This window comes from Ambystoma mexicanum, chromosome 7p (assembly GCF_040938575.1).
Source record: "Ambystoma mexicanum isolate Mex_15411 chromosome 7p, UKY_AmexF1_1, whole genome shotgun sequence".
In the NCBI taxonomy this organism is placed as follows: domain Eukaryota; kingdom Metazoa; phylum Chordata; class Amphibia; order Caudata; family Ambystomatidae; genus Ambystoma; species Ambystoma mexicanum.
Window position 1 is genome coordinate 834,753,454 of NC_090939.1, and position 24,480 is coordinate 834,777,933.

The window sequence follows — 24,480 nt, forward strand, 5'->3', positions numbered from 1 at the left end:
AAAATGACAAGCGCTTGAGGTTTAACATGGAGGCTAGTTTATTTTCCAAGCCGGCAATGAGCGGGACATTTAAGGGCGGCAACCACACTGTCAAGGCGAGCAGTGCAGGGTGAGACGTTGCTGCCTGTACGCGGGCTCAGTAATGTGAGGTACACCAACAGTGCTGGCAAAACGTAGATAACCTCAGGGAGATGAGGAGAAGTACCACGTGCGAGCACAACAAGCCTTGGAGACGCCGGGAGCCATGCCGGAGCTCTTGGATTTTGGGCCGCTCAACGCAACAGCATTCTTCAGTTCAGGCCTAGCAGACGAGTTGACGTGTGCCCATGGAGCCAAGCACGATACAAAGAGAATGTCTGCACACTCCGAACTGGAAAGCCGGTAAAGGAGGCACACTGCTGTGGCGCGTGCAACATCAGAGACGCTGCGAACAACCAGTGAATCTGCCTATAGCAGCTGGAGACCCCATGGCATTCCAACAAGCATGCAATCAAGTCTTTGACTGCCACAATATTGCTGATGCAGAATGCACGCAAAGGTTGTTTAAATGTAGTCAAAGCAAACTAACAATTCAGCACCCAATAATAAGAATGTTTGAATGTAGAAAAAGTAAAGGCCAAGTTGGTTTGAATGCAGACACGACAAAGTATAATCTCAATACTCAATAAGAAGAATGTTTCAAGACAGACAAGACAAAGTATGAAAGCAAACCTCCAATCAAGTATAAATGCATGCGATACCAAGGTGGGCAGAAGATTGTAAAGATCTGTGAAACACATTAAGAATAGTTCTGGCAGGCGAGTATACCAGGCAGCTGATGTTATATGAAGATTCCTGGCACAGGAGTGTACCAGGTGAACTGATAAACTTTAAGAAAAGTCCTGGCAGGTGAATACACCAGTCATATGAAATTGTATGGATATTCCTGGCAGGTGAGAAAACCAGGTCGTCTACCAAGTGCTAGAAATAATACAGAAATACTGTTCCAGAATCTATTTTGTTTAAACAAGAACTTTGTGAGACCAGCAAAGACACAAAGGTACTATTTGCTAAAAAAGACATTTGCCCAGTTGGTCTAAGAATCCATGGGAAGGGGAGCAACTTCTAGATCTCCAGGGGTTCTTACCTTCGAGAACATTTTTGTTGGAGTCATCCTTTATGTGTATGGTTTTGAACAAGTTTTTGGGCCAACATTCAGACAAAGACCTTGTCCCTTTTGTTGTTTTATTTTGTTTGAGGGTCAGAAGGTTACATGTCTTCATATCGAAATATTTTATAATTAATGCACATATATTGAAAACATGTATAGTGAATGCATTTTATTTATTTTTGTTGGGGGGTCACCCCCAAACCCCTGTTTCCAACCCCTAAAAACCCACCCCGAACATTTCCCAAAAATATTTAACCCTTTTCCACACCCCTAAATGCATTCACTATGAGGGTTTTCAATATATAAAAATCGATATATATGGGCATTCAATATAAAAAATTCGATATAAACACTGTATACCGAGTAAGGATAGAACGTCTTGGACACAAGGACAGCTTTTCCTTAAAAACTGATATCTTGACACAGACAGATTCATAGTTTTAGTTTCTCGGTAGGGAAGTGTCTGTTTAGAATAGGGATAGAGAGGTATTATTCCAACACCATTTTTTGTTTAATAGAAATGTCTGATTTTGAGGAACAGATAACTATGTGTCCGGCTCTCATTTCTGACCCCTTACAGTTAATTAATCTAATTCCTAGACTATTGACTCAGAGTCAAGGACCAACTGCACACAACATTTGACCTTGCTAAGTAACAACTTTTTTTGTGTAAAGCTGCTCATTTAAAGGCTGGCCACAAATGAAATTCAAAATGAACAATCATCCCTGTTCATTCCTCGTTAGGTTAGGCTTTGCTCTGAAACTCAATAAAACACACTTCAAAAATGCCCCTCAACAACACATTTACTTGCTTGAAATCAGACTATTTTTTTTTCAAATACTTATTTCTTATACAAAACACTTGTGGTCTTACAGTCAAGTCAAAAAATCTTTATTTCGGCCTCCACCATAGAAGTATAGAACACAGTATAAAACAGTCACACTCAATGCACAAATAAGTGTAGGTTAAAACAATGATCATTCATCAAAACATCAAAAAATGATTAATTAAAATATTCATAAATAGATCCCCCTGTGCTCACCAGGCCGGGGATCTCCTGCACTACTACATAACAAAATCAGCATTACAGGATCATGGCAAAATATGTGGCCTTACGCTGAGCATGCGCACATTTCAAACCAACACCACATATAGGGCCTAATTCATGGAACTTTTAGAACGGTGCAAAGTGACTTTGCACTGCCTGCAAACACCCTGATTCACAGAGTGGTCTAACGTGTATTTTCTCAGTGTGAAGTGACTATGCACCGTGCTAAAAGTTCCATCAAGTAGGCCCTCTGTCCTTTAAATAATACACAATATATGTCAGATAAGCGGAGGAGAACAGTGCCATGTCTTGGTCTGTCAGACTATCCTGCAGTAAAGCGGAGTCTGTGAAATCAATGGCTCCAATGAATACATTCAAAATCAACACACACGTGTCCCTGTCAAGGGCCATAGGAGCGTACATCTCTGCAATACATCTGATCACAAACAGGAACTATTCCATCTTTGAATTGTCTAAAACGTGCATGCTTTAGTGAAACCTCTACGTAAGTTGTGTGGGATAATTGACTTGGTATACTATCTGTTTTAAAGATTTCTGTAGAACTGTAGAATAATATGCAACTAAGCCAGATTTTCCTCTCTACAGTTATTATGATCCCTGTCCATTCAGCGAATCCATCCAGTGGGTAATTCCCACCACATAGCAGTCCTTACAATGTGAGGCATTCAGTCAGGCTTAGATTTACCAAGGTCACTGAAGTGGAAATCTGTGAACTTAACACTGTTTATTATTGCATTACTCTAATGTTGTATTCCTTTTTCAGGGCGACAGCTCATATGTGAAGGATCGTTGGTGTGTCTTTGATGGCTTTATGGTGTTTTGTCTTTGGGTGTCATTGGTGCTGCAGGTAATGACAATTCATTTATGAAATAATCACCTTTGTATTAATTTGTATGTGTTTATGGAGGTTTCATTTAACTGTTAGCAGAATAACATATGTTGTGCTTGAAGGATCTCAGTGACCTAGTGGTGTGCCTCCATGCTCTATGCACAAGCTGGATACGACTGATTCACAAATAGAAATAAAGAAAAGCTTCATTAAGACTTAAGGAATGACTCACCATTTGGTAGCTTTGCCTAGCTAAAGGCTTAGATCCTACAAAAGGTGATGCAGAATACTAGGCACCGTATAACACAAATGCAAACAAATATGGAGACAATGATATTAACTATCTGACAAATCAAATTATTTAAAAAATAAGGATTTATAACTACTAACAAATCAAAACTATACTGTTAATAGGGAACGATATGTGGAACCCATGGAGCTTTTCATGTTTAAGTTGTAAAATTAAATGCATTGAACCCATTGTCATCAGGGGATAATGGAATGTTTGACAGTATTACTGTTTGCACTGGATTGTGCAAGGTTCACTGACCCTTATTAATTTCTGTTACTGTTTTCAAAGCAGATTTGTCCTCTGATCCGCAGGCTGCCAATAAGTGGGTACTAACTGAAGCTGAGTCGTAATTGGACTGTCCCAACATGTGGATTTTGGGTCTTGTGATTTGTTATCGAGAATGAATGAATATATGAATGAATTGCATGCTATCAAGCAGCTGACATCTTTTCAGCATTCTGTGCAATTAAAAGTTATGTGATTTTGTCCTTTACCTGTCCTGGTACATGCCTTCTGATGTGAAGGTCACACACCTTAACACTTATTCTCCTGATTTGTGAGCCCCTGTTTGCAATAATTTTGAAAGAACAATTATATGGACCCGAATATTAAGTGTTACATTCTGCCATGGTTCTGAACAGAAGTTCAGAGGCTCTTCCCATCCACAGGCATTTATAGAGGTTGGCATTAATGAATAAACAGCAATGCTTTTCTTTGGAATTATTCTATTCTGGATTCACCTTTCTCTTTCTTACTAGACCAGGGTCTTTAGTAATGTTATGGGTGGCTTTCAGCAAAGCCAGATTTTAGAGGTGCATTTTTCTCTTTCAGGAAACTCGCAAGATAATACGCAATCTGTAGTTTCTTAACATGGAAGATAAGGTAAAGTCAGTTGAGGATTTATATAACTCAGATGTCATACAGTGGTAAGATCAAGTATCCAAAAGAGAAGGAAGTGCAGACCCAGTATAGGAACAGCCATACTGTTAAGCCAATCCTGAAGGTCAGCTCGCAGCAGCTATTGGGAGAATATGTAAAGGGTCCAATATTCATTAATGTCCTTCTTTTTTTTAGCTTAAGGCATGGTATCACCAATAACTTCTCTTTGCTGGATCTCAAGAGATACACAGAGGTATTACGAACTGCAAAACTCCCACAGGAGTTGGATTCAAATGCATCCATAGGAGCCTGCATGAGGATTTGGATACTTTGCCAGGGTTCCAGTAATCCTGCAAGGATTCAGGAGAGTCCTTAGGTAGAAAGTGTTTTCGGATGCATGTAAAGGAGCATGTGACTTGCTGTTTCCTTTGTGGGGGTGAGTTTGTCACGACTGGTCCTTATGTGTTTGTGTGTGTGCATTTGTGCATTTTGCGCGTCTGCATGTGTGTGTCTGTATGCGCGTGTATGTGTGCAGGTCAGAGGGTGGTGGAGGAGGAGCATACAAGAGTGGAGATGGGAGAATGTGAGGAGAAGCATTCAGGAATTGTGGTGGAGGGGAAAGGGATGATGAGCATGAAGGAATGGCGGTGGGGGGTGAAATGGAGGAGGGGCATACATGAATGGTGTTGGAGGAGGAACGGGTGAAGGAACATTAAGGTAAAAGGATGGTTCGGAGAAGGAGTCATGGTCAGTAACGCAGGAGCCAGGATTAGTTGGCACTAAGCTCAAAAAGAGTCAGGAGTCTCTACAGAGGTACATGGTGGGCAGGAGGAACACCACCCCCTCTTTGCCATAAAGCTCTAGGACCTGGGACCTGGGATTAACTTATTTTGCCTGTCAGGGTTTTATCAGTAGAGGTTATCAGTTTTAACAGTAGAGGTTGAAACCCTTGAGTGCACACTGGTCCAGGTGTCTGTCAGGAGGGGTAAATGCTTGGCAACCCTTTCACTGGGTACAATTTCCCACTTGAACCACTTGCAGCAATGGTGCAGGGAAATGTATGACATTGCCCAACAATGTTCACTCTAATTATGTTTCTCTAAGTACAGAAATGGCTGGCTATCGTGTGCACATTATTTTCCATGTGCGCAACTGACTATCGAGATAAGCCACTGGAATTCTTTACAAATCAGTTTATCTCACAGCACTTTTTTCCAAAGATAGGTAAAAAAAACTAATATTCTTCTATTTGATTTCAAGGAGAGCTCACCAACCAGTTCAAGACTTCATGATCTGCCAGAGTACCTGGCAAAAGTATTCCCATGCAGAGTGAACCCGGGGACGGGTCTATTAAGACGAGGTAACAGTATCTGAGATGGATGGGGATGCAGATCTTGCTCATACATCAATAATCAGAACGACTCAGGAAGTTGTCAAAAGTCAAAGCTGTTTGAATAACAAGTCTTTAAAACAGGGAGTACAACGGACATCAACACACAGCATAGCTCCCTCAACGAGTTCTTGAAAACATATCATAAAAACATTCTTTTATATTAAAAATGTGTCATAAGAGATGTCATGCTACGTGGCAAATAATAAAACCTACTGGAGGTCAACAGGGAACATATGCATATACTTTTTTATGGGATACAGGGACGTGAGTGGGTCTCTAAGATCAGATGGACAGTTAAGCCCACCCCAAGTGCAAGTCATCTTCTGTGTCAGACTAATACACAACATACTATTGGCTTCTCAAAATCTAGCGCTCCTTTATAGGTGGCCCTCAATAATTGGTTGGCACGCTTGTACCCTTATGGAATATTCCACTTGCTAGCAGCACGCAAGCTGGTACCCCAGATGCTGGGGAGATTTGGCCTGGTAATGCCTCCCCACCCAATTAGCCCAACATCCATCGTCACTCCTGCGGTCTGCCATTCAATTAGTTATTTTGAACTTGGCCTTGCAGAGGCTCACTGTGCCTGAGTATAAAAGGAAGTGTGGCTTGGCCTTATCTTCTGGTCTCGGTGTAGATCGCCCCAAAGTCTATTTTCATCTGATCATGTGACTTGAGACCACCTGTTTGAGCTCTTTGTTTTATTTAATTCATTCTCTCAGGGAGATAGCTAGGTTCTTGTGGCCCTGACTCTCGACACTGGGCCAGGCAAACCTTTCTCTAATCTTCCTTCACCATCAGCTATTCTTATACTGCTGCATCACACTTCCAGCTCTTTCATTCATGGGGTCCAAGTTTGCTAAAATGCGTTGTGGAACATCCAGATTATATAAATTCCTATATATATACATTGACGCATCGCCGGCAATCTATTCACTACATAGCCAGCCTCACAACTACTTTGTCTACTTGCGTTACTGTGTCTGTACATTTGTAAAAATGGTTTTGCATTTTCTTCAGTGCTTCTCTGCACGTGCAATCTTTATTTCGCTCCTGAAATGTTGCTCACTTCACTACTTCGTCATCAGATTCTATAAGTTCTATATTCTTTCTTCATTGGCACCTCTTTTGGGTACGTCACTTCTGCTTCATGGGACGTCACCAATCCTCTCTTTCATTCATTTTCACACTTCTTCCAGAAATTTGCCTCAGGAGGCTGTCATTTCTCTGTGGATACATGTTGGGTTTTCTTAATGGATACTTGTTTCAAGGGCTTTTCAGGATATAGGCACCATTATTGGCTTTGAGCATGTCGCAATTTCCGGTTGCCAATATATAGGCAGAATAGGGGCGGGACTTTCGGTCGAGGTACTTGGGTCCGCCTCTACCGTCCCCCCTCTGGGTGATTTATCAACCACTCTCTCACCTTTCTACACATTCAGACATCCTTTTCTGAAGAAGTGCTTCTTTGGAGTCTGTATCTTTATTAATCCCTTCAGGCATGCTGGTGATTTCACATGTTCATCAATACTCCAAGTCATAAGACTGCATTGTCCATTCCTGTTGCTTTCTTTGCAGTCTTTTTGCACTGTGCGATTATTATTCTGACCACACAGAATCCAAACATGATCATCACTAACAGGGCTGCAAGAAACTTGAAAATGTTGGCTATCCATTGTGCAACCCTTGAGAAGATTGACACAAACAACCTGTCATCAGCAATGTCTTCAACTTCATCTTCCATTTTTACATGCAAGTTTGTCAACATCGTTATGGCCTCTGTCAAGGTGCCATTCTCGTCATCGTTAGAAGGTATGAACGTGCAACACAATTCTCTGATTTTGGCACAAACACCTTCATCCATAGCTGTAATCATATCCAGGACATATCTGTTTTGAAGAGTTATCAGTCGTATTGCTCTCAGCTCTTCCTTGATAGCATTAAATCCCTTTATAGTAGTGTTAATCCTCTGAAGGAGCTCCCATTTGGTTATCTGTAACCATTTGGCATTTGCCATCGTCTTGATCCCTGGCATAAATATTGTAGCAAGCACTGCTGAAGTCTGACTGAACAACCTGTGTTCATATGAAATAGAATTGAAGGCTTCTATTGATTTAGCTGAGAAGTCATCTCTCTTTGTTCAATTGAGGAATCCAATAGATCTCTTCTTACTCATGTGAGCATCTGCTTTTGGAAACTCACCAATGTTCAAATCACTCTTTGGAATCACTAATGCTGGAACATGAACAGACCCCATAGAACACAGTCCTCCCCAATCCCTGGCCAGCTTGATGTATGCTCTGGATCCGCAGGCCTAGGAGTGGTCCATTATCACTACTGTCCCACCCTTCATTCCTGGTACATCGAAGATTTGCCCACACTGCTGATTTTCTCCAAATTTTCGTGTGCCATTGTTTCTGAAGCACAGTTCTGCACTAGCCAGAGGCACTATCTGCAACAGGCCTCCTCTGTCTTCGAACCATGTCAGCAGCTTCGCAAGCCTCAGCCAGAGAGGTTTGCATCCCTTTTCCACACAAACCAAAGCTGGTTGATGATGTCCAGTTACTGCCACATCTCTGCATATGACTATGCCTTGTTCCTAGCCATGTGGAGAAAGCACTGTTCCCCAGATCTGCATTTGTCCTCTTTCCTTGCATCTTTGTATTTCTTCATCTGTCTTTCTTTGACAAATGAGCTTTTTGTTTATTTCCCATCGGATTCCTGCTCCCGTCATGCAGGCTGTTCGTATCTTTTTACATGATTTCTGGTCTGCGCTCTTGCTATTGTCTTTAAATCTTGAATGTAATCATCTTCTTCTGGAACTGTCCATTCAGTTGCCCATACAAAAGATGCTGTTCGACCCTGAAATTGACCTCTTGTATGGCAGAGTGCAAGGTGAGTTAAGCAATGAGCTGTTTGAACATCTATCTCTATAGATATGAATATTTCTGGACTTCCCCATAGGATAAGGTAGGAGAGCACATACTTACCAATCTTCCTCAGAAGAACTCTTTCCTACCTCCTTCATGTGTTGATACCACATGTTGTTCCCCAAATGTGCTGTACTGTCTTGATAATCATTTAACTCATAATAATCTTCCGCTGCACTTCTCTTGGTTCTCTTTCTTGCCAAAAGAATATGTGCAAAATGCTCATGGAGTACATCAGACATCATCATTCCTACAGGGGGGATCATAACAACACTAGTCAGAGAAATGGGTGACTTTACATGTGTCCCTGGTGTAGGAACACTCACATATGGCCTCCCCCCTCCTTACAACATCTAACTCTGCATAGGTCACTGAAGTGGGGAGGATCAAAGGGTTTTCTTCCTTTCTGGAACCAACAAAGTAAGCAGTGTGAATTAACAAAAATAGAAAAACAATGACAGATGCTTTGCACACATAAATTATGCACCAATACATAAAACCCCACCATTGGTGTCTTTCCATGCATCGTTAAGTCTGCTAGCTTTCTGGAACTGCATCATGCTCAATAGACCACATTGTACCTGTGTACTACTTTTAAGGAAGGAAAAAAACCTTTTTAATCAGGCAGCCTCGTTAAATGCTCAGGTAGCTGCCAAATTTGCTCAATTATTGCTGCCAATAATCTTCTAATCGCAGAGCCATTTTTAGGATCCTGCACAAAAGTGCATACATCAGTGCTACGCCCACAAGAAGCAGGGTAAGCTCTGAGTATAAAAACAAAGACAGCGAGAAGGAGTCTATGGACATCGACATCAGACATGACCGTATGTCTGACCAAAGGGAAACTCAGTGAGAAACGAATCAGGTAACTGCTCCCTTTACCAGTCATCAAAAATGAAGTCAAGATCTGTCATTTTTCATCACATCAGTACTTTCTAAAGTCCCAATTTTAACAAGTACCTGTGGCTTAAGAACAGTTACTTGCTCACTCCTGCTAAAGTATCTATAAAGAGTGTCCTGGAAAAGCCACAGTCCAAATACACACTTGCATTTATTTAATCAGCAATCTTAGCGTCCTTCTTCCTTGTCATCGATCGAGTCTGCACATGCTGAACTGCTTCTTCTTGACTTGATTCTGAATCGGGTGGGGGTGTTCTGGTCTCACCAGCATACAGTTTCACATCGTTCAGATGAATCCAGGCACGCCTTTCTTGAACCTTTACTGCAGATGGAGTATTTTTCTCCTCAGTAAACAGACCACTAAATCTGGGCTCATGCCACTTCCTAGTGAAGTTGCGGATCAAGATTGAATCACCAATAAACAGTTTGGGTACAGGTAGTTCTTTGTATCCGGTTGCTGAATGGTCTTCATCTGTGTCCTGAGACCGACACCCCTTACGTTTGAGTTGATCTGAAATGACAGAGATTCTAGTGTTCATACATGTTCAATACACACGTAGTTAATTTCCTAACAATTCTGCCATTGTCTGGGCATCAATTCTACTCCTCATTTGAGGTGACAAGGGCATTCTCATTTGCCTTCCTGTAACTAGCTCATGGGGTGTGAGGTGGTGGTCCAACCCAGGCTGATTCCTTAATGCATATAATGCAAGGGACAGGCAATGCAGCCACCACTTCTTCATTGTCAGTTTAAGTTTGGTGATTCTTTCTTTGAGAAGACTGTTCAGTCTTTCACATATCCCGATCGCTTGTGGGTGATAAGCAGAAGAAAACTTATGTTTAATACTAAGTAATAGACTGATCTGTTCAAATACTTCATTAACAAAATGGGGCCCATTGTAAGATATCTGCACCTCACATGCTGCCCATCTAGGAAAGACTTCTCGGACTAAAAACTTCACAGCACAAGTGACATCAGGGTGTGTACATGGACCAGCTTTCAACCATTTCAAAAGAAGGGGCCCACCACCTCTATCATACACCTATATCCAGTACATACTTGTAGCATATCAACATAATCAATATGTAAATGCTGAAAAGGACCATTCCGTCGAGGAATCCCTCCTCTAATTGTTTGCAATCTCGGCCCAGCAATAAACCTTTGACATACAATGCAATTTACTACATAGCGAGCAACGTGTTCTAAAATGTTTGGTAAAAACAATTCTCTGCAATAGCTGCTGCAAGGCTTTCCCTTGTTACATGTGCAGGGTTTTGTAGATGTTCTAGCACTACCCTTAACAAGGCTACAGGCATCACCGGCTTTCCAGTGCTGTCCTTTCACCACAATGCTTCAGAGGGGGATAAAGAACAACCCCTCCGTGTCCATAGCTCTTTCTCTTCCTGCGGAGCACTACCTTAAACTTCCATCAACTGCGTTCTGGACAAATGATTAAATCCTTTATTTACAATCATAATTGTGACCATCATTTCCTTTACATTAGGAGTATCAAAACTTGAAATATCAGGTGAATATGCAACCCTTTTGGCCTCATGGTCTGTGGCTTTATTCCCACGTTGAGATAAAATCAGTTCTCTTAGTATGTGCTGCACACTTAACAATTGCGATGGCTACTGGGAGTTGTAGTTCATTAATGAGCCTGTCTAATAATGCAGTGTGTTGCACTGGAGTGCCATACGCTCGGAGGTAGCACCTATTTTTCCAATGTGCTAGCCCTGTGTGCACGGTTGACATCACATAGGCGGAGTCACTGTACACCGTCACGTCCTGTCCTTTGTGTTTTTCATGCGCCAAAACGCCACCAATTCTGTAGCCTGTGCAAAAAGTGAGACGTAGTCTTGCACTTGCTACCACTTCGAATTCCACATTAGATCTGTGTCTTACCACAGTGGACCCTGAATGCCTTTCCCCATCAGTTTGATACATTTTTGTCGACTCGTCAATAAAGAGAACCCCCCCAACCCCTGCTAGAGCATTCTCCTTTACCTTTGGGATCTCATCATGAAACTCCTCATAGTTAGAGCAACCATGCACTTGGTCATTCTCTCTCACAGGTTCGGCTACAAAAGGGTTCACTATTTTACAACTGACTATTTTGATTGCTGGGTTCGATATACCTACCTCATATGCAGAAGCCCTCTGAGATATCAGTGCACCTTAGGTTTCTCCGAAACAGCAAACAAAGCATGCTCGACAAATAGAGTCATGGAACATCCCATCATGATACTTGTAGACTTCTCAATAGCAAATGTGGCTGCTTGCAGCGATTGTTCGCAAGGAAAGTGTCTTCTCATATCTGAATCTAGAATCCCACTATAATATACCAGATGTTTATACCCAAGTGTGGTCCTCTATGTAAGCACTGCTGCCATGACTGTTCCATTCTTGTATGAAAACAGGAAGAATTCTTCAGAATAATTGGGAATTCCTAAAACTGGAGCTGTACAGATTGCTTTCTTCAACTCCTCAAACCCTTCCTCCATTTCCTCAGGCCATTCTATTTTCTCATTGTTCACTTGGGCTTTCTTTAAAGCCTGCAAAAGGGGGCTCGTATATGAACTATAATCATAAACCCATGCTCTGACATAGTTACGCAATCCCAGAAATTGCTGCATTTGCTTTATCATGTGCAGTTTTGGTGTTTTCATGATCTCCTCAGCTCTTTCAGGTGTAACTTTCTTTCCCTCATGTGAGATTAACTGGCCTATGTACACATATCCTCCTGGCAATATTGTAATTTCTCCTTGTCTACCTTGTATCCCTTGTCACAGTACCCTTGGGGCAAACGAGTGCTTTTCAATGTAGTCTGATGAAATGTAAATGACGTGAGGTCTTGACAATCCTTATTCAACAGGATTTGGAAAAACAGATTTTTCAAGTCAATCACTGTAAACAATCTTGTCTCTGTAGGGATACTACACAAAGCCGTTGCAGGATTTGGAACTAGAGGAAACTCTGCCTCTACAATCTGGTTAATGGGTCTCATGTCTTGAATTAAATGCCACAACCTCTTTTTGATTTTTTTACACGGTACACAGCAGTATTACACAGTGACTCTGACGTCACCAAGATGCCCTGTTCCATCATAGCTGATATAGGCCCTCATTACGACCCTGGCGGAATTCGGAAAACGATGGCGGAAATGCAATACCGCCATCGAATAGCGCTCGGTGCGACTATGACCCGTCACCGCAAAGTACGAAGCCATTAGCTACACCGTAGTGAACGCCAACGCTAACTGCACCAAGCACGCGCGCGCGCGCCATGCCAAACCGTAAACACCACCATGGCGCAAGGGTACGCTAATTCCGACCCTAGCGGACATGTACCTAACGCCATCAAGCATGGCGGAATGAACCATTCCGCCATGGTGAGAAGTACGGCATCGCGAATCAACCGTAAACGGCCCCACTGAGTGCCTGTACACCGCTCCCTGCCCACAAAGTACAACTCCCCGTAGGTGCAATGAAGTCACAATGCAACCATTGAAATGTACAAGTCACCCATGCATGCCAACGAACAAATGAAACACAAGAGGGGCCAATGGGAGCTGCAGGGCACAGATGGCACGAATACAGAAGCCATCCCATGGACATGACCACAGTCCCCCACCAAGAAACGCACGCAAACACAGGCACCTGTGACCAGCAATATTCCGAAAATCACATCATTCCACCAGTCCACCTGGCTGACCGGCATCTGTTACACAAAACCCAATCCGCCGCCCCTGAGCATGACAACATTCAAACAGTCATATTGGCAGCCCCCATCCCTGACCTCACGGGCTTCGTAGGCAAACGCGTCCAGTACAGTACCACGCAACTAAACTCCGAAGCTGGAACCCAATGCAGATCTCCTCACAATACATCGCTCCCCAAATAGGAATATGCCACATCACTTGCAAAGAAGAACGCTACACGGGCCAAATCAGAATAGAAATTTAATGCACAACAAAATCACCAAGCCCATACAGCCATCAGGCCATGAACTCCAAAACACATTTCACCATTGTGGGCTGCATCCGCAAGAAATGACCAGCCACTACTTGTGTGACGCCCTGTTCCATCATGGTACACAGAGCCACATTCACGTACGAAAAGGCAACATGGAAGCGCACAGAACCGCAGGGCCGTCCCAATGGGGAGGCACTAGTCCAGCTGAAAGGCCGAAATGTTGCTCCGAGCCACCAGTACTGCGTAAGGGCATGTGGCCCATTGGCGATCGTCCCATAAGATCGTAATGCTGCTCCACTGATTAACACGAAGCAGCAGGTGTCGGGAGTAAAACCCATCTGCAGGAGTGGCATACAGATGGCAGTGGCAAAAGGGGAGGAGATACCTGTCAACCAAAAGAAAAGAAAAAGAACAGAATGGCCATCAGAACTACATTCGAACAACTCACTTCAATGATCACACTAAATCCACAGCCATATGCATGCTAGCCCACTCCAAAGGTTCATCACCACCCAAAAACCACTTGCGACTCATAACTATCTATATCGAGGTGTAAACACCATCACAAACGAGTGTACCTGTGCATGTGTCTGTCAAAACAGAATCCATCAGATGGGATTGGTAACGTGCATGGACACAAGTGTCTGAGGGCGCGTCGAGACAGGGAGGGCTCAACAAGGCCAGATAGACGATGGTCCCACTATGGCAGCCCTGCATCACATAGCGTAGGGGAGGCGTATAGATTCCAAGAAGCCCTGTACATGGCAAACTCTGTATCAAATCACCTGCCCATGCATCCATTCATCATTCCCTCATCCCGGGATTAAAACGCCAGAATATTTACTCACATAACATTAGAAATATCCATTGAGTCTGTGCGTTATGCAGCCTGCAAAATCCACAGTGCCCCAGCCCGTAATGCCAGTGTTGTGAAGTAACATGTATTTGGGAACGTCCGGCCTCATCGCCCACGTCGCTATTGCGCATCCCAAACCATTCATATCAATCATTGCATCCTCGCCATGGCCCCTGTCCCAAGGACATTGAACAATAGTACGTTATATTTGCAGTCAGACCTGTGGGCATTTCCTCGCCGCTAGCTGAAAACCGAAAGCGCCGCCCTTCGAATTCCTCATTTGCAACATCACGTCGAAGAAGCATCTGTGGCCGTTTGAAATCACTAATTAATCCATCTAGTGCGGCTGTGTGTGAAAATGGCAACTGCCTTCACCCACAAATGGGACGCCCCGCCCGTCGTTGCAACTCGGTACAGTGATGCATGAGGGCCCACCGTTACTCGAGTACTACGTACCACTGACCCTTCACAAGTCTGTTCGCGACTGCACAGATAGTATGTGAAACAATGGGACCATAGCAGAATGAACATATCAACCAATGTTACACGGCCATCGGGTACAAATACATGATTGCAATAGCAAGATGCCATTCCCCGAATTGCAGCGTTGTGTGCGGGACGTGCTCGGCCAAAGGGGAGAGCAGTTTGCACAGGTGGAATGAATCACCACAGGTGGAGGCCATACAGCCTGAAAACACATAAATTGCACAGCCAGTCTCCTCCCACAACCACACCGAAATGCTACCGGCAGGACTCGCGATGTTGGCCCTGGGGGACCTGATAGCACTGCAAGTACTCCAACTCCAGGAAGAAGACGAACACCAACTACAACCGGCCGCACGGAGGAGACGCAGGAGGAGGAGGAGGGCAAGGCAGGGCCAGCAAGGGCCGCCAGCACAGCCACTACCACCACGCAGGCAGCCCGCAATCCCACGCCTCCGAGCACATCCGTTCAACCTCACTGATGAGCAGATCCACACCCTCTACCGTCTGGACCGGGACACCATAGCCGCCATTGTGGACATGACACAGGCTGACCTTGTCAGCATGATAGATAGCCCAACCGCCATCCCACCCCTACTGAAGGTGGTGTCTGTACTCCACTTCCTGGCCACAGGCACCTACCAGCACACAGTCGGACAGTTGCATGGCATTTCTCAGTCACTGTTCTCACGGACACTATTGCAAGTGCTCGATGCCCTCCTGCAGCACGCAGACGACTACATCTCCCTACCACGCTCGGAGCAGGAAATTACCAACACAAAAGTGGGATTCCATGCACTTGCCGGCATACCGGGTTGCATTGGTGCCATCGACTGCACCCATGTGGAATTGGTCGTCCCACATGCCATGGAGGCCCAGTACCGCAACCGAAAACAATTTCATTCTCTGAATGTACAAATGGTGTGTGACTCCAACAGGATCATTACACATTGTTGTGCCCGATTCCCTGGATCAACCCATGATTCTATGGTCTTGAGGAACTCTACAATACCACGCTACATGGAGCGACATGCAGGGAACAGATCCTGGCTACTCGGTGAGTCTCATTACATGCATGATAATGTGGGGTATGTGATTCGGCAATGACCTGGCAGGAAGGGGGGGGGGGTGTGCGTACGTAGCAATGGCATTCCACATCATACGTTTCTCGTCCACATACAGGTGATGCTGGATATCCACTGAAGAGATGGCTCCTCACACCAGTCCGGAACCCACGGGACCAGCATGAGGAGGACTACAACCATGCCCACTCACGTACCCGTGTAGTCATTGAACAGGCATTCGGCCTACTGAAGGGTCGTTTCCGCTGCCTCAGCAGGTCTGGCGGGGCACTCCTGTACCGCCATGAGAAGGTTGCAAAGATGGTGATGGCATGTGTCATGCTCCACAACATGTGCGTACGTAGAAATGTGCCCATGCCCCCTGACGCAGAACTGCAAGCACCTGATGATGGTCATGATGAGGGCGGGGATGTGGCAGCACCTCAAGGAGTCTGCGAGGCACAGGAGGGCCGTGACATTCGTCAGCATCTCATTGATGTATGCTTCTAGCACTCACGCCTGGTGGCTGATACATGGACACGGGACTCGTGGCACTGTGTGTGTCTGGGACATGCACAATATGGACTGTACGCCTATGATGGCCTAGTACACAAAGATCAATGTCCACACATCTCATTGGTTGATCGTGCACTGTTTATGGCATATGTGATATCATGTTGTACACCCTATCGACCCGCCACCCAAGTGAGCCCAACACACCCCCTCCACCCTCCTACCTCCCCCCGAACACCAGTGTCCACAGATGCTCGTTGTCAGTGGGCAGTCGCTATTGCAAGCCCCCTCTGCGGGTATCAGGGGCACCCCTGCCTGTGGAGCGCAGGTTCCTCCCAGATCTACGTTGGGGGCTGCCCTGGACGGAACTTGCAACGGATGATGTCTCTGCCTGCTCATGTCCATGCATGTCCCTAAGGGTTTGCGAGAGCTCAGTGAGCACACGGCGCACTGCGGCAAGTTCGGCACATACGTCCTTGGACGTCGCATGCAGTTCCCCCCTCAGGCTCTCGGTGCTTCTCTCCATTTGGACTCCCAGGCTCTCGGTGCTACTCTCCATTTGTGCCCTTAGTGTCTCTGTACCTCTCTCCATTTCTGCCCTAAGTGTCTCAGTTGATGTTTCTATGTCTGCCTTAGTTCCCCCACATTCATCGGCATGGTCCTTGAGGAGCGTGGCCAGTTGCTGCTGTTGCACGATTAACTGGTCGAGGGACTGTTGCCTCTGCTGGGCCATGGCCATTTGCGGGGGTGTCACAGAGGGGCTGTTGACCTCATGTTGCCTTGCCACAGGGCTTGTGGGGGATGGCCAGTCGTCGTCTTGTGGGTGCCCCTGCGTGGTATCCTCATGTTGTATGGGATGGGACAGACAGGGGGATTGGGACAGGTCATGGATGGATCTGTCTTCGACATCCCCGTCTTCTGTGTCGGAGCATGCTGCCATCAATGGGGTGTCACCTATGGTGCTGCTGCCACCAGAGGCAGTGCCTTCTGTGGCATCCGTTGGGGGGACCTGTGGTGGTGGTGGTGTGGGCATGCTGGCTGCTGGGGTGCCTGTTGATGTTCCCTCCTCTGTGCTGCCACCTGATTTGTGCTGCTGCCGTGTCTTGATGCGTGCAGCTGAGGTGGAGGGTCTTTGGCCGTTGGTCTTGGCCCTCTTTGCAGGTGTGCTGGTAGGGGTGTCCTGAAGCTCGTCGTTTGGATCGGACCCTGTGGTGGAGTAAAGGAGGGCGAGGGTTATTGATGGGTCTGTGGGAATTGGAATGGCATTGTATCACATGCATTGGGGTGGTACCTGAGGGTGATTTGGGTCGGGGCCTTGGAGGTGCTTTCATTTGTGTGTGGAGTGAGGGTGCAGTTGTTTGGCAGCCTGCAGTTAGGGTGTGCCTGCTGCACGTGTAGTGCGTGTTTTAGGGGTTTTTAATTATTTATGTATTTATTGTGGGTTTTAACGTGCGCTATCAGGCCGATGTGTGTGGACGTTCTCCTGGACATGTGTTTCTGTTGCACTATGTGGACACATGGTACTTCACATGGTTGGACTTTGTGGATTTGGCATTGTTTTATCTGGCCCACCTACCTGAATCTTCGGATGTCTGCACTCCTTTCTCCATCCCTCCGACTCCCTCTATGCTCTCCATTCCGATGGTGGAGGCACAGATTTCTTCCCAGGGGGTCAACTTGATGGGTGATTCAGGACCTCCCCCGGTGGCTGTGGCAATGTTGCGGTTGGCAGAGAGTATGCTGCGGACGCGTATCCGCAGGTCGTCCCATCGCTTTCGGCATTGCTGTGGGGTGCGGGGTGCGGTCCCCACCGCACTTACCCGCTGTGCCACCAGAGCCCATATGGCCTTCTTGTTTGCAAGTGCCGTCCTGGTCATTTGTGTGCAGAAGACGACGGCAGCATTCTCCTGGAGGGTCTCTGTTAGCACGGTGAGTTCCTCACGGGAGAAGTGGACCTGCCGCTTGCGGTCGCACGCTTTCTTCGCTACTTTTCCCATTTTTCTTGGTTTCGCTAGGGTGGATGACGGGTTGGGGTGTGTCTCAGGGTAGTGTTTTTAGTGGTTGTGTGGTTTTAGTGGTTTTATAGGTGTACGGCGGGATGTTTCCCGTTCCGGGCCCATGTTTTAACTTCCGTTTCCGTATATTTCCGGTCACCTTACTTTCCGGTAGGCGCACACTGCGGTGTCCGCTGTGATGGGTGGCGGTATTGCACCTAGGGCGCCGTACGGCGGCGGTCTGGGCCGTTTTGGGGTCATTTCCGCCATCGCGGACTTTGCACTTCCGCCATGCCGTGGTGCTCGTGCCCGATGGGTCGGAATGGGCCGCACTTTGCTCCTTCGTGCAATGGCGGAAACGCTATTTACGCTGTGGCGGTCCGGTCAGTCACTTTCCGCCAGGGTCGTAATGAGGTTTCAGCTTAATCTTAACTTCTCCCACCCCCCTCAATAGGCCTACATCATAAGGGCCTGTAGTCCATAAAGAGGTTGGCACTTTTTCCATGTCTTCATCAAAAAATGCAGGGCACTGCTGCACTCTCACCATTCGCTGTGGGATTTCCCTTCTCTCTATTCTGATCCCATATGTAATACTCATCTCAAATATTAATTTAACATCTGACTGATCATCCCTAAACATATCTTTGTCTGTGACTTCGGTCAATCTATACCCTTCACCAATGGAAATTACTGTTCTCCATGGCCTGCCCTCATCAACAATTCCCCTTGTACTATGGCTGCCTGCAGCTGTAAGGGAAACATATTTCCCCCCTCTTTGTCCATGGGTATCCGGGGCCTGAACAAAAATTGATCAGGTATCATAATTTTTCCCACTAAGCCACGTTAACAAAATGCATACCCCATAAAGAAAGACTTCCTGCTCTAATGGCATTCCTCACAGAGCTATCTGCCCTGTAAATGCCAGGATAAATGTGCCCATGTTTAAATAATGTATCCCTGGCGTTGAACACACTATGTCTTTGTCAGTAAAAGAAATCATCATATTTAGCTTTGTCATTAAGTCTCGGCCCATAATTTTACCTGGTGTCTGCCTTGAATACAATGAAAGTACACGCATATAACATTCTCCTATAGATACCGGTAACTCACCAGTAAAAGGAACTATACTTGCAGCTCCAGAGAAGCCTTGGGCATTCATGGCATTTCCTGATAATGAAAATGTTCCCTCTCGTATACATGAGGGAGTTGACCCAGTGTCTACTAAAAAAGAAAAGGATTTGCCTCCTATGGTAACATCAACCCTTGGTTCCTCTTGAGGATTCGGTGCCACTGATAGTACTGAACACAAAAAGTCACCCTGTGAGCTGTTCTGTTGTGGATACATGTTTATTCCCATGCCTGTAAAGGACTTCCTCCCACAATAGTGACACCCCCTACTCTAGGAGTCAATAACTGTCCTGTGTTTGCATTCTGCTGTATCTGCATGGGTTTGTGCTGTGACTGCCTTTGCAGCAGATTCGTGTTTGCAAAGCCTGTTGCATTTGCGGAGATGGTTCTTGATACACTGTCTGACCTTGGGCAAACTCAACCCTACTTTGTGAGCTATATGCTGGAGGGTAAGCTGTTCCCCCCTCTTGAGAATTGCCAGTTATGTACATACCCTTGGCTTCCACATGGTTGCACTATGTGCCCTGTCATACCACATGTCCAACATATAGGAGGGAGTCTTCTCATTTCCCCTCCTTGCATATTTTGATTATCATTCTGCATATTCTGAGACCCACCTTGGTTATTCTGAAAGCCAACCTGATTCTTCTAGAAACCACCTCTTCCTCTGAAACCTGTTCCTCTGCCTCTCGGCACAAACCCATTCCCTGCTTGATCCGATTGCCATTGATTATTTACCTGTGGCATACTCACTGCTTGCTGCGTTCCCAGCCCTTCTCGGCTTGACAGTACTGCACCTTCTATGGTGTACTTTGACAATTTCTTCTGAACTAACTTAGCATCCTCAAGCCTCCCAGCATCTTCCTTCGTCTTATTTTTCTCTTGCAGCAATCGGCAATGATGAGCGATAGACAACTGTATTCATGCCCATGGCTTCGCTTCCATTCCCACTAGTTTCTTGAGCTGTCTCTGTACCTGTACTGGCAATCCCTGACACAAAATGTGGTAAAATACTAGCACTGATTTCCCCCACGGCTCTCAAGTTTCCAAGGTCCACCGTTCCTGAAAATGTTGAATGTAAGCAAGCGGATCCTCGTCATCCTTCATCTTACGTGTCATAATTTCACCCATATCTGACGTAACAGGATACTGTACCCTGAATGCTTTCCAAACAACCACCCTACAATTATTAAATGATGCTCTGTCATGAGCTGTGTTCTGTGCCATGACCCACGAGTAACCTGCTCTTGTCCAAAAGTCATCAGCTCTTTCCCCAAGACTAGCCAGTAGGAGACCCTTAATGTCCACTATAGCTAATGTATTTCCTCCTGTCATCTTGTCTAGCTCATAAATCCACTTTCCCACACCCATTGTTAAACTAGGGAGTTTGCATCTTAAATAATCCTTGTCCATCTGGGGCCAAGGGAAATACTGCGGTCTGGCCCCTCCTTTCTCTAATAAACCAAATCTGCAATTGGCTCCCATCGTCTGCCTATCCATAGTGGGTACAATGGTTCCTGATTGCCTTTGACCTGGCAATTACCTCAGCCTGCTCACATATGGTGGCAATTCCCCCCTGTCATGATGCAATCATCCATAAGGTCACTCTGGGTATGCAATGGGGTCTGGCGTCCTATCTTTAGGTTGGCCTAAATCCGAACATCTTACTTCCTTGTCTGTCTGCAGACATCCCTCTTCCCCACAGAAGGTTTCTCTGTCTTCGTCTGACATATCTAGTTCCCAACTAGTGTGGCTTTCATATTTCTTATCTCTGTTTAAAGTCAGCCTGTCCAAAGACAAGGCTCTATGCTCAAGACTAAATGGGCTTCCTTCTTTGCTTTGTGACTGAACACCTATGGATCGATCTTTTTTCCCTTACTTCTCGATTCACTTTTTGTCCTCATCTCCTGATAGACTTTATCAATCCTATCTCTGATGCATCCTATCTCTAAATTCTCGTCTAGATTTACTGTAGACGGTCCTGGCATTGCTCCTTGCAGTGGGAGAAACTCCTCTATGTCGCCCCTTGATATTACTGGACTCGGTTCCATCAGCTCTTTCTGAATGCAATCAATGTTGCGTGCCCTCTGTCTCCTCTTTCGCTCCATTTCTTCTTCAGATGCCCTTCGCTACTTTGCTTGCTATCTAATTCTATCCTCTTCCTGTCTGGTCTGTTCTCTTCCCTTCTTTTGTTTGCTCTACGCACTTCTTCGTCTTTGCATTCTTTTATCTCATAATTGCTGTTCTTCTTCCTCTTCTCTCTTCTTTTCTAGCCTGTCTCGTTCTTTGATTGCTCTCTGTCTCTTGTCATACTTTCTCTGTTCTTCTATTCTTTCTTCCTTTCTTAGTTGCTCCTCTTGATATAGCTGCTCTCCCTGTTGTCTACTCTTCCTTTTATGCTCATCCTCTTTCAATCATTTCTCTAGTTCCCTGTCTTTTCTATCCTGTTCATCTTGATCTTCCCCTTGTCTCACTTCCTCGATACTTTTCCCATCGAGCTTGAGCAATATCTGCCACCCATCCATTCGTTCTGCACTAGCATAACCTTGTCAGCTTTATGTTTTTCTCCTTTCCATCTCTTCATCTCTCATTCTATATCTAAAGATACATTTGGTCATTCACTCTTCTCTTCTTTGTCTTGTAGGACCTTAAAGGTCTCTTCCTTTACTTTAGCCCTTTCTCTTTCTGGGCTCTCATCACTGCTATATGCATGCGGTTCATGTATCGGATTACTATATCGTGTTGCCGTTTTTAGTTTCCTTAATGGATATAATCCATCATCATTCATACTATCACCATTTACTTTGAGCGTGGTAGGGGGAGCAGAAGGCTCAACACCTTCCTCCCTGCACTGATTAAGCATCCAGTCGTCAGCGGACGGATCTTCTCTTTGCTCCTGGTACATTTTCCAAAGCTCTAAGCTAGCTAAACATTTCTCCAGTTTCTTCCATGTTTACGCAGCGTGCAAGTATGTGGTCATGTGTTGCAAAACCACTTTTGACAGCGATCCCCCTTGTGGCCATGGCATGAACATTTTATCTGAGGTACCCTTAATCCATTCCGCACTATACTGTTTAAGGTTGGATGCATGTTTTGGCAGTTGCTTGCAAAGATGCACCAGCAGAGTAACATCCCCCATTGTGACAAGTCATAATTTACTGTCAATACTTACTGTTGCTTTACACAAAATACGTTTCAGAAAAATAACAAATATGAGCGTGCACCAACAGTCAGTGCTCAAACCCTCTATTTCACAATTTACTCCAATCTACCTTTTTCAGCTGGCTCTAACAATGACTGAACAGATAGATTATACCTTTTAATCTTTACTGAACACAACCTATCCTCGTTGCGCTCTGACACTTCACTTTTTTCAATACATAAACAGACAACTAGTCAATTACATGTACTACCTTGGCACTCTTCGCTGCTATTAGTTGCCCCTAAACTACCCCAATGGGAGTTTGAGTTATTCCCTCCCACAGACTTTGTCCATGTGCCACTTAAGTATCCACTTTAGGTTTTGGAATAACTCCTTCTAGACACTCCTTGAGCAAATGACTCTGGGCTTATCTAAATGCTCCTCGTCTTGACGCTCCTCGTCATATATTTACTCAACCAACCCCTCGTTACTCTTCATTATTACCATGACGCCCTGTTCCCACATTATTTGCCATTCTCCTCAATCCACTCACCATTCGTCTTTCGGCTCCTGACGCACAGGATTGACTCCTCCTCCAAACAGCCACCTTCGCCTTCAATCCGCTCAGCGCCTGTGCAAACCAGGAGGGATTTTGTGAAAGAAGGGTCCGTCCCACCTGTATCTTCTTTATTTACAAGATTTCTTTATTGGCCTCTCTCCACAGGAAGCCTTGCGATCCTCCAGGTAATTGGCAGAAGACGTCTGATGTTCCGCAATCTCTAAAAGCCTACTGGGTCGATCAGTAACCAACATCAGTTCACTTGGTAGCAGAGAGCTGCCACCAAGTGAACCCGGGGATCAGATCCTTTAAGATGAGGTAAGAGTATCTGAGATAGATGGGGATGCAGATCTTACTCATACATCAATAATCAGATCGACTCAGGAAGTTGTCAAAAGTCAAAGCTGTTTTAATAACAAGTCTTTAAAACAGGGAGTACAACGGACATCAACAGACAACGCACAGTTTGCTCAGTGAGTTCTCGAAAACATGTTAAAAAAACATACTTCTCTACTTAAAATTTGTCATAAGTGACATCATGCTATGTGGCAAATAAGAAATCGTACTAGTCGCTGTGATTGGTCAATGGGGAACATCTACATATACTTTCTATGGGATACAGGGACATGATTATGGAACATCCAGAGTCTATACATTCCTATATATATACATTGGCACATCACCTGCAATCTATTGACTACATATCTAGCCTCATGATTACTTTGTCTACTTGCATTACTGCGTCTGTACATTTGTAAAATGGTTTTGCATTTTCTAGAGTGCTTCTCCGCACGTGCAATCTTCATTTCGCTCCCGAATTGTTGCTCACTTCACTACTTCATCATCAGATTCTATAAGGTCTATATTCTTTCTTCATTGGCGCCTCTTCTGGGTGTGTCATTTCTGCTTCATGCAACATCACCAATCCTCTCTTTCATTCATTTTCACACTTCTTCCGGAATTTCCTTCAGGAAGCCGTCATTTCTCTGTGGATACATGTAGGGTTTTCTCAATGGATACCTTGTTTCAAGAGCTTTTCGTGATATAGGTACCATTATTGGCTTTGCGCATGTCGCAATGGCCGGTTGCCAACATATAGGCAGAATAGGGGGCGGAACTTCTGGTAGAGGTACTCGGCTCCTCCTCTACAAGAGAAAAATGCAGTGAAAAGTATGTGTATGCACCAACAAATCTCTGTATGCACAGGATGAACAAAAGGTTTAATTGTGGGTATTCATTTGTTGATCCTATTGAGAGACATGCATGGTGTGTTTTAAACCCTTGGAAAAAAAACACTGATGCATTTTACAAAAGACAAATATCGCT

At 45.1% G+C, this 24,480-nt stretch overlaps 1 protein-coding gene across 2 annotated transcripts in view; it reads left to right on the top strand.

Annotated features, from left to right (window-relative positions):
* The window catches only part of NALCN (sodium leak channel, non-selective), a 3,431,684-nt gene that overhangs the window by 690,017 nt on the left and 2,717,187 nt on the right, over positions 1 to 24,480 (top strand). For both annotated transcript variants that reach the window (XM_069637002.1, XM_069637001.1), the window contains one exon: positions 2,984 to 3,067. In XM_069637002.1, coding sequence (XP_069493103.1) covers positions 2,984 to 3,067 — 84 coding nt within the window. The remainder of the gene's footprint in view (positions 1 to 2,983; positions 3,068 to 24,480) is intronic.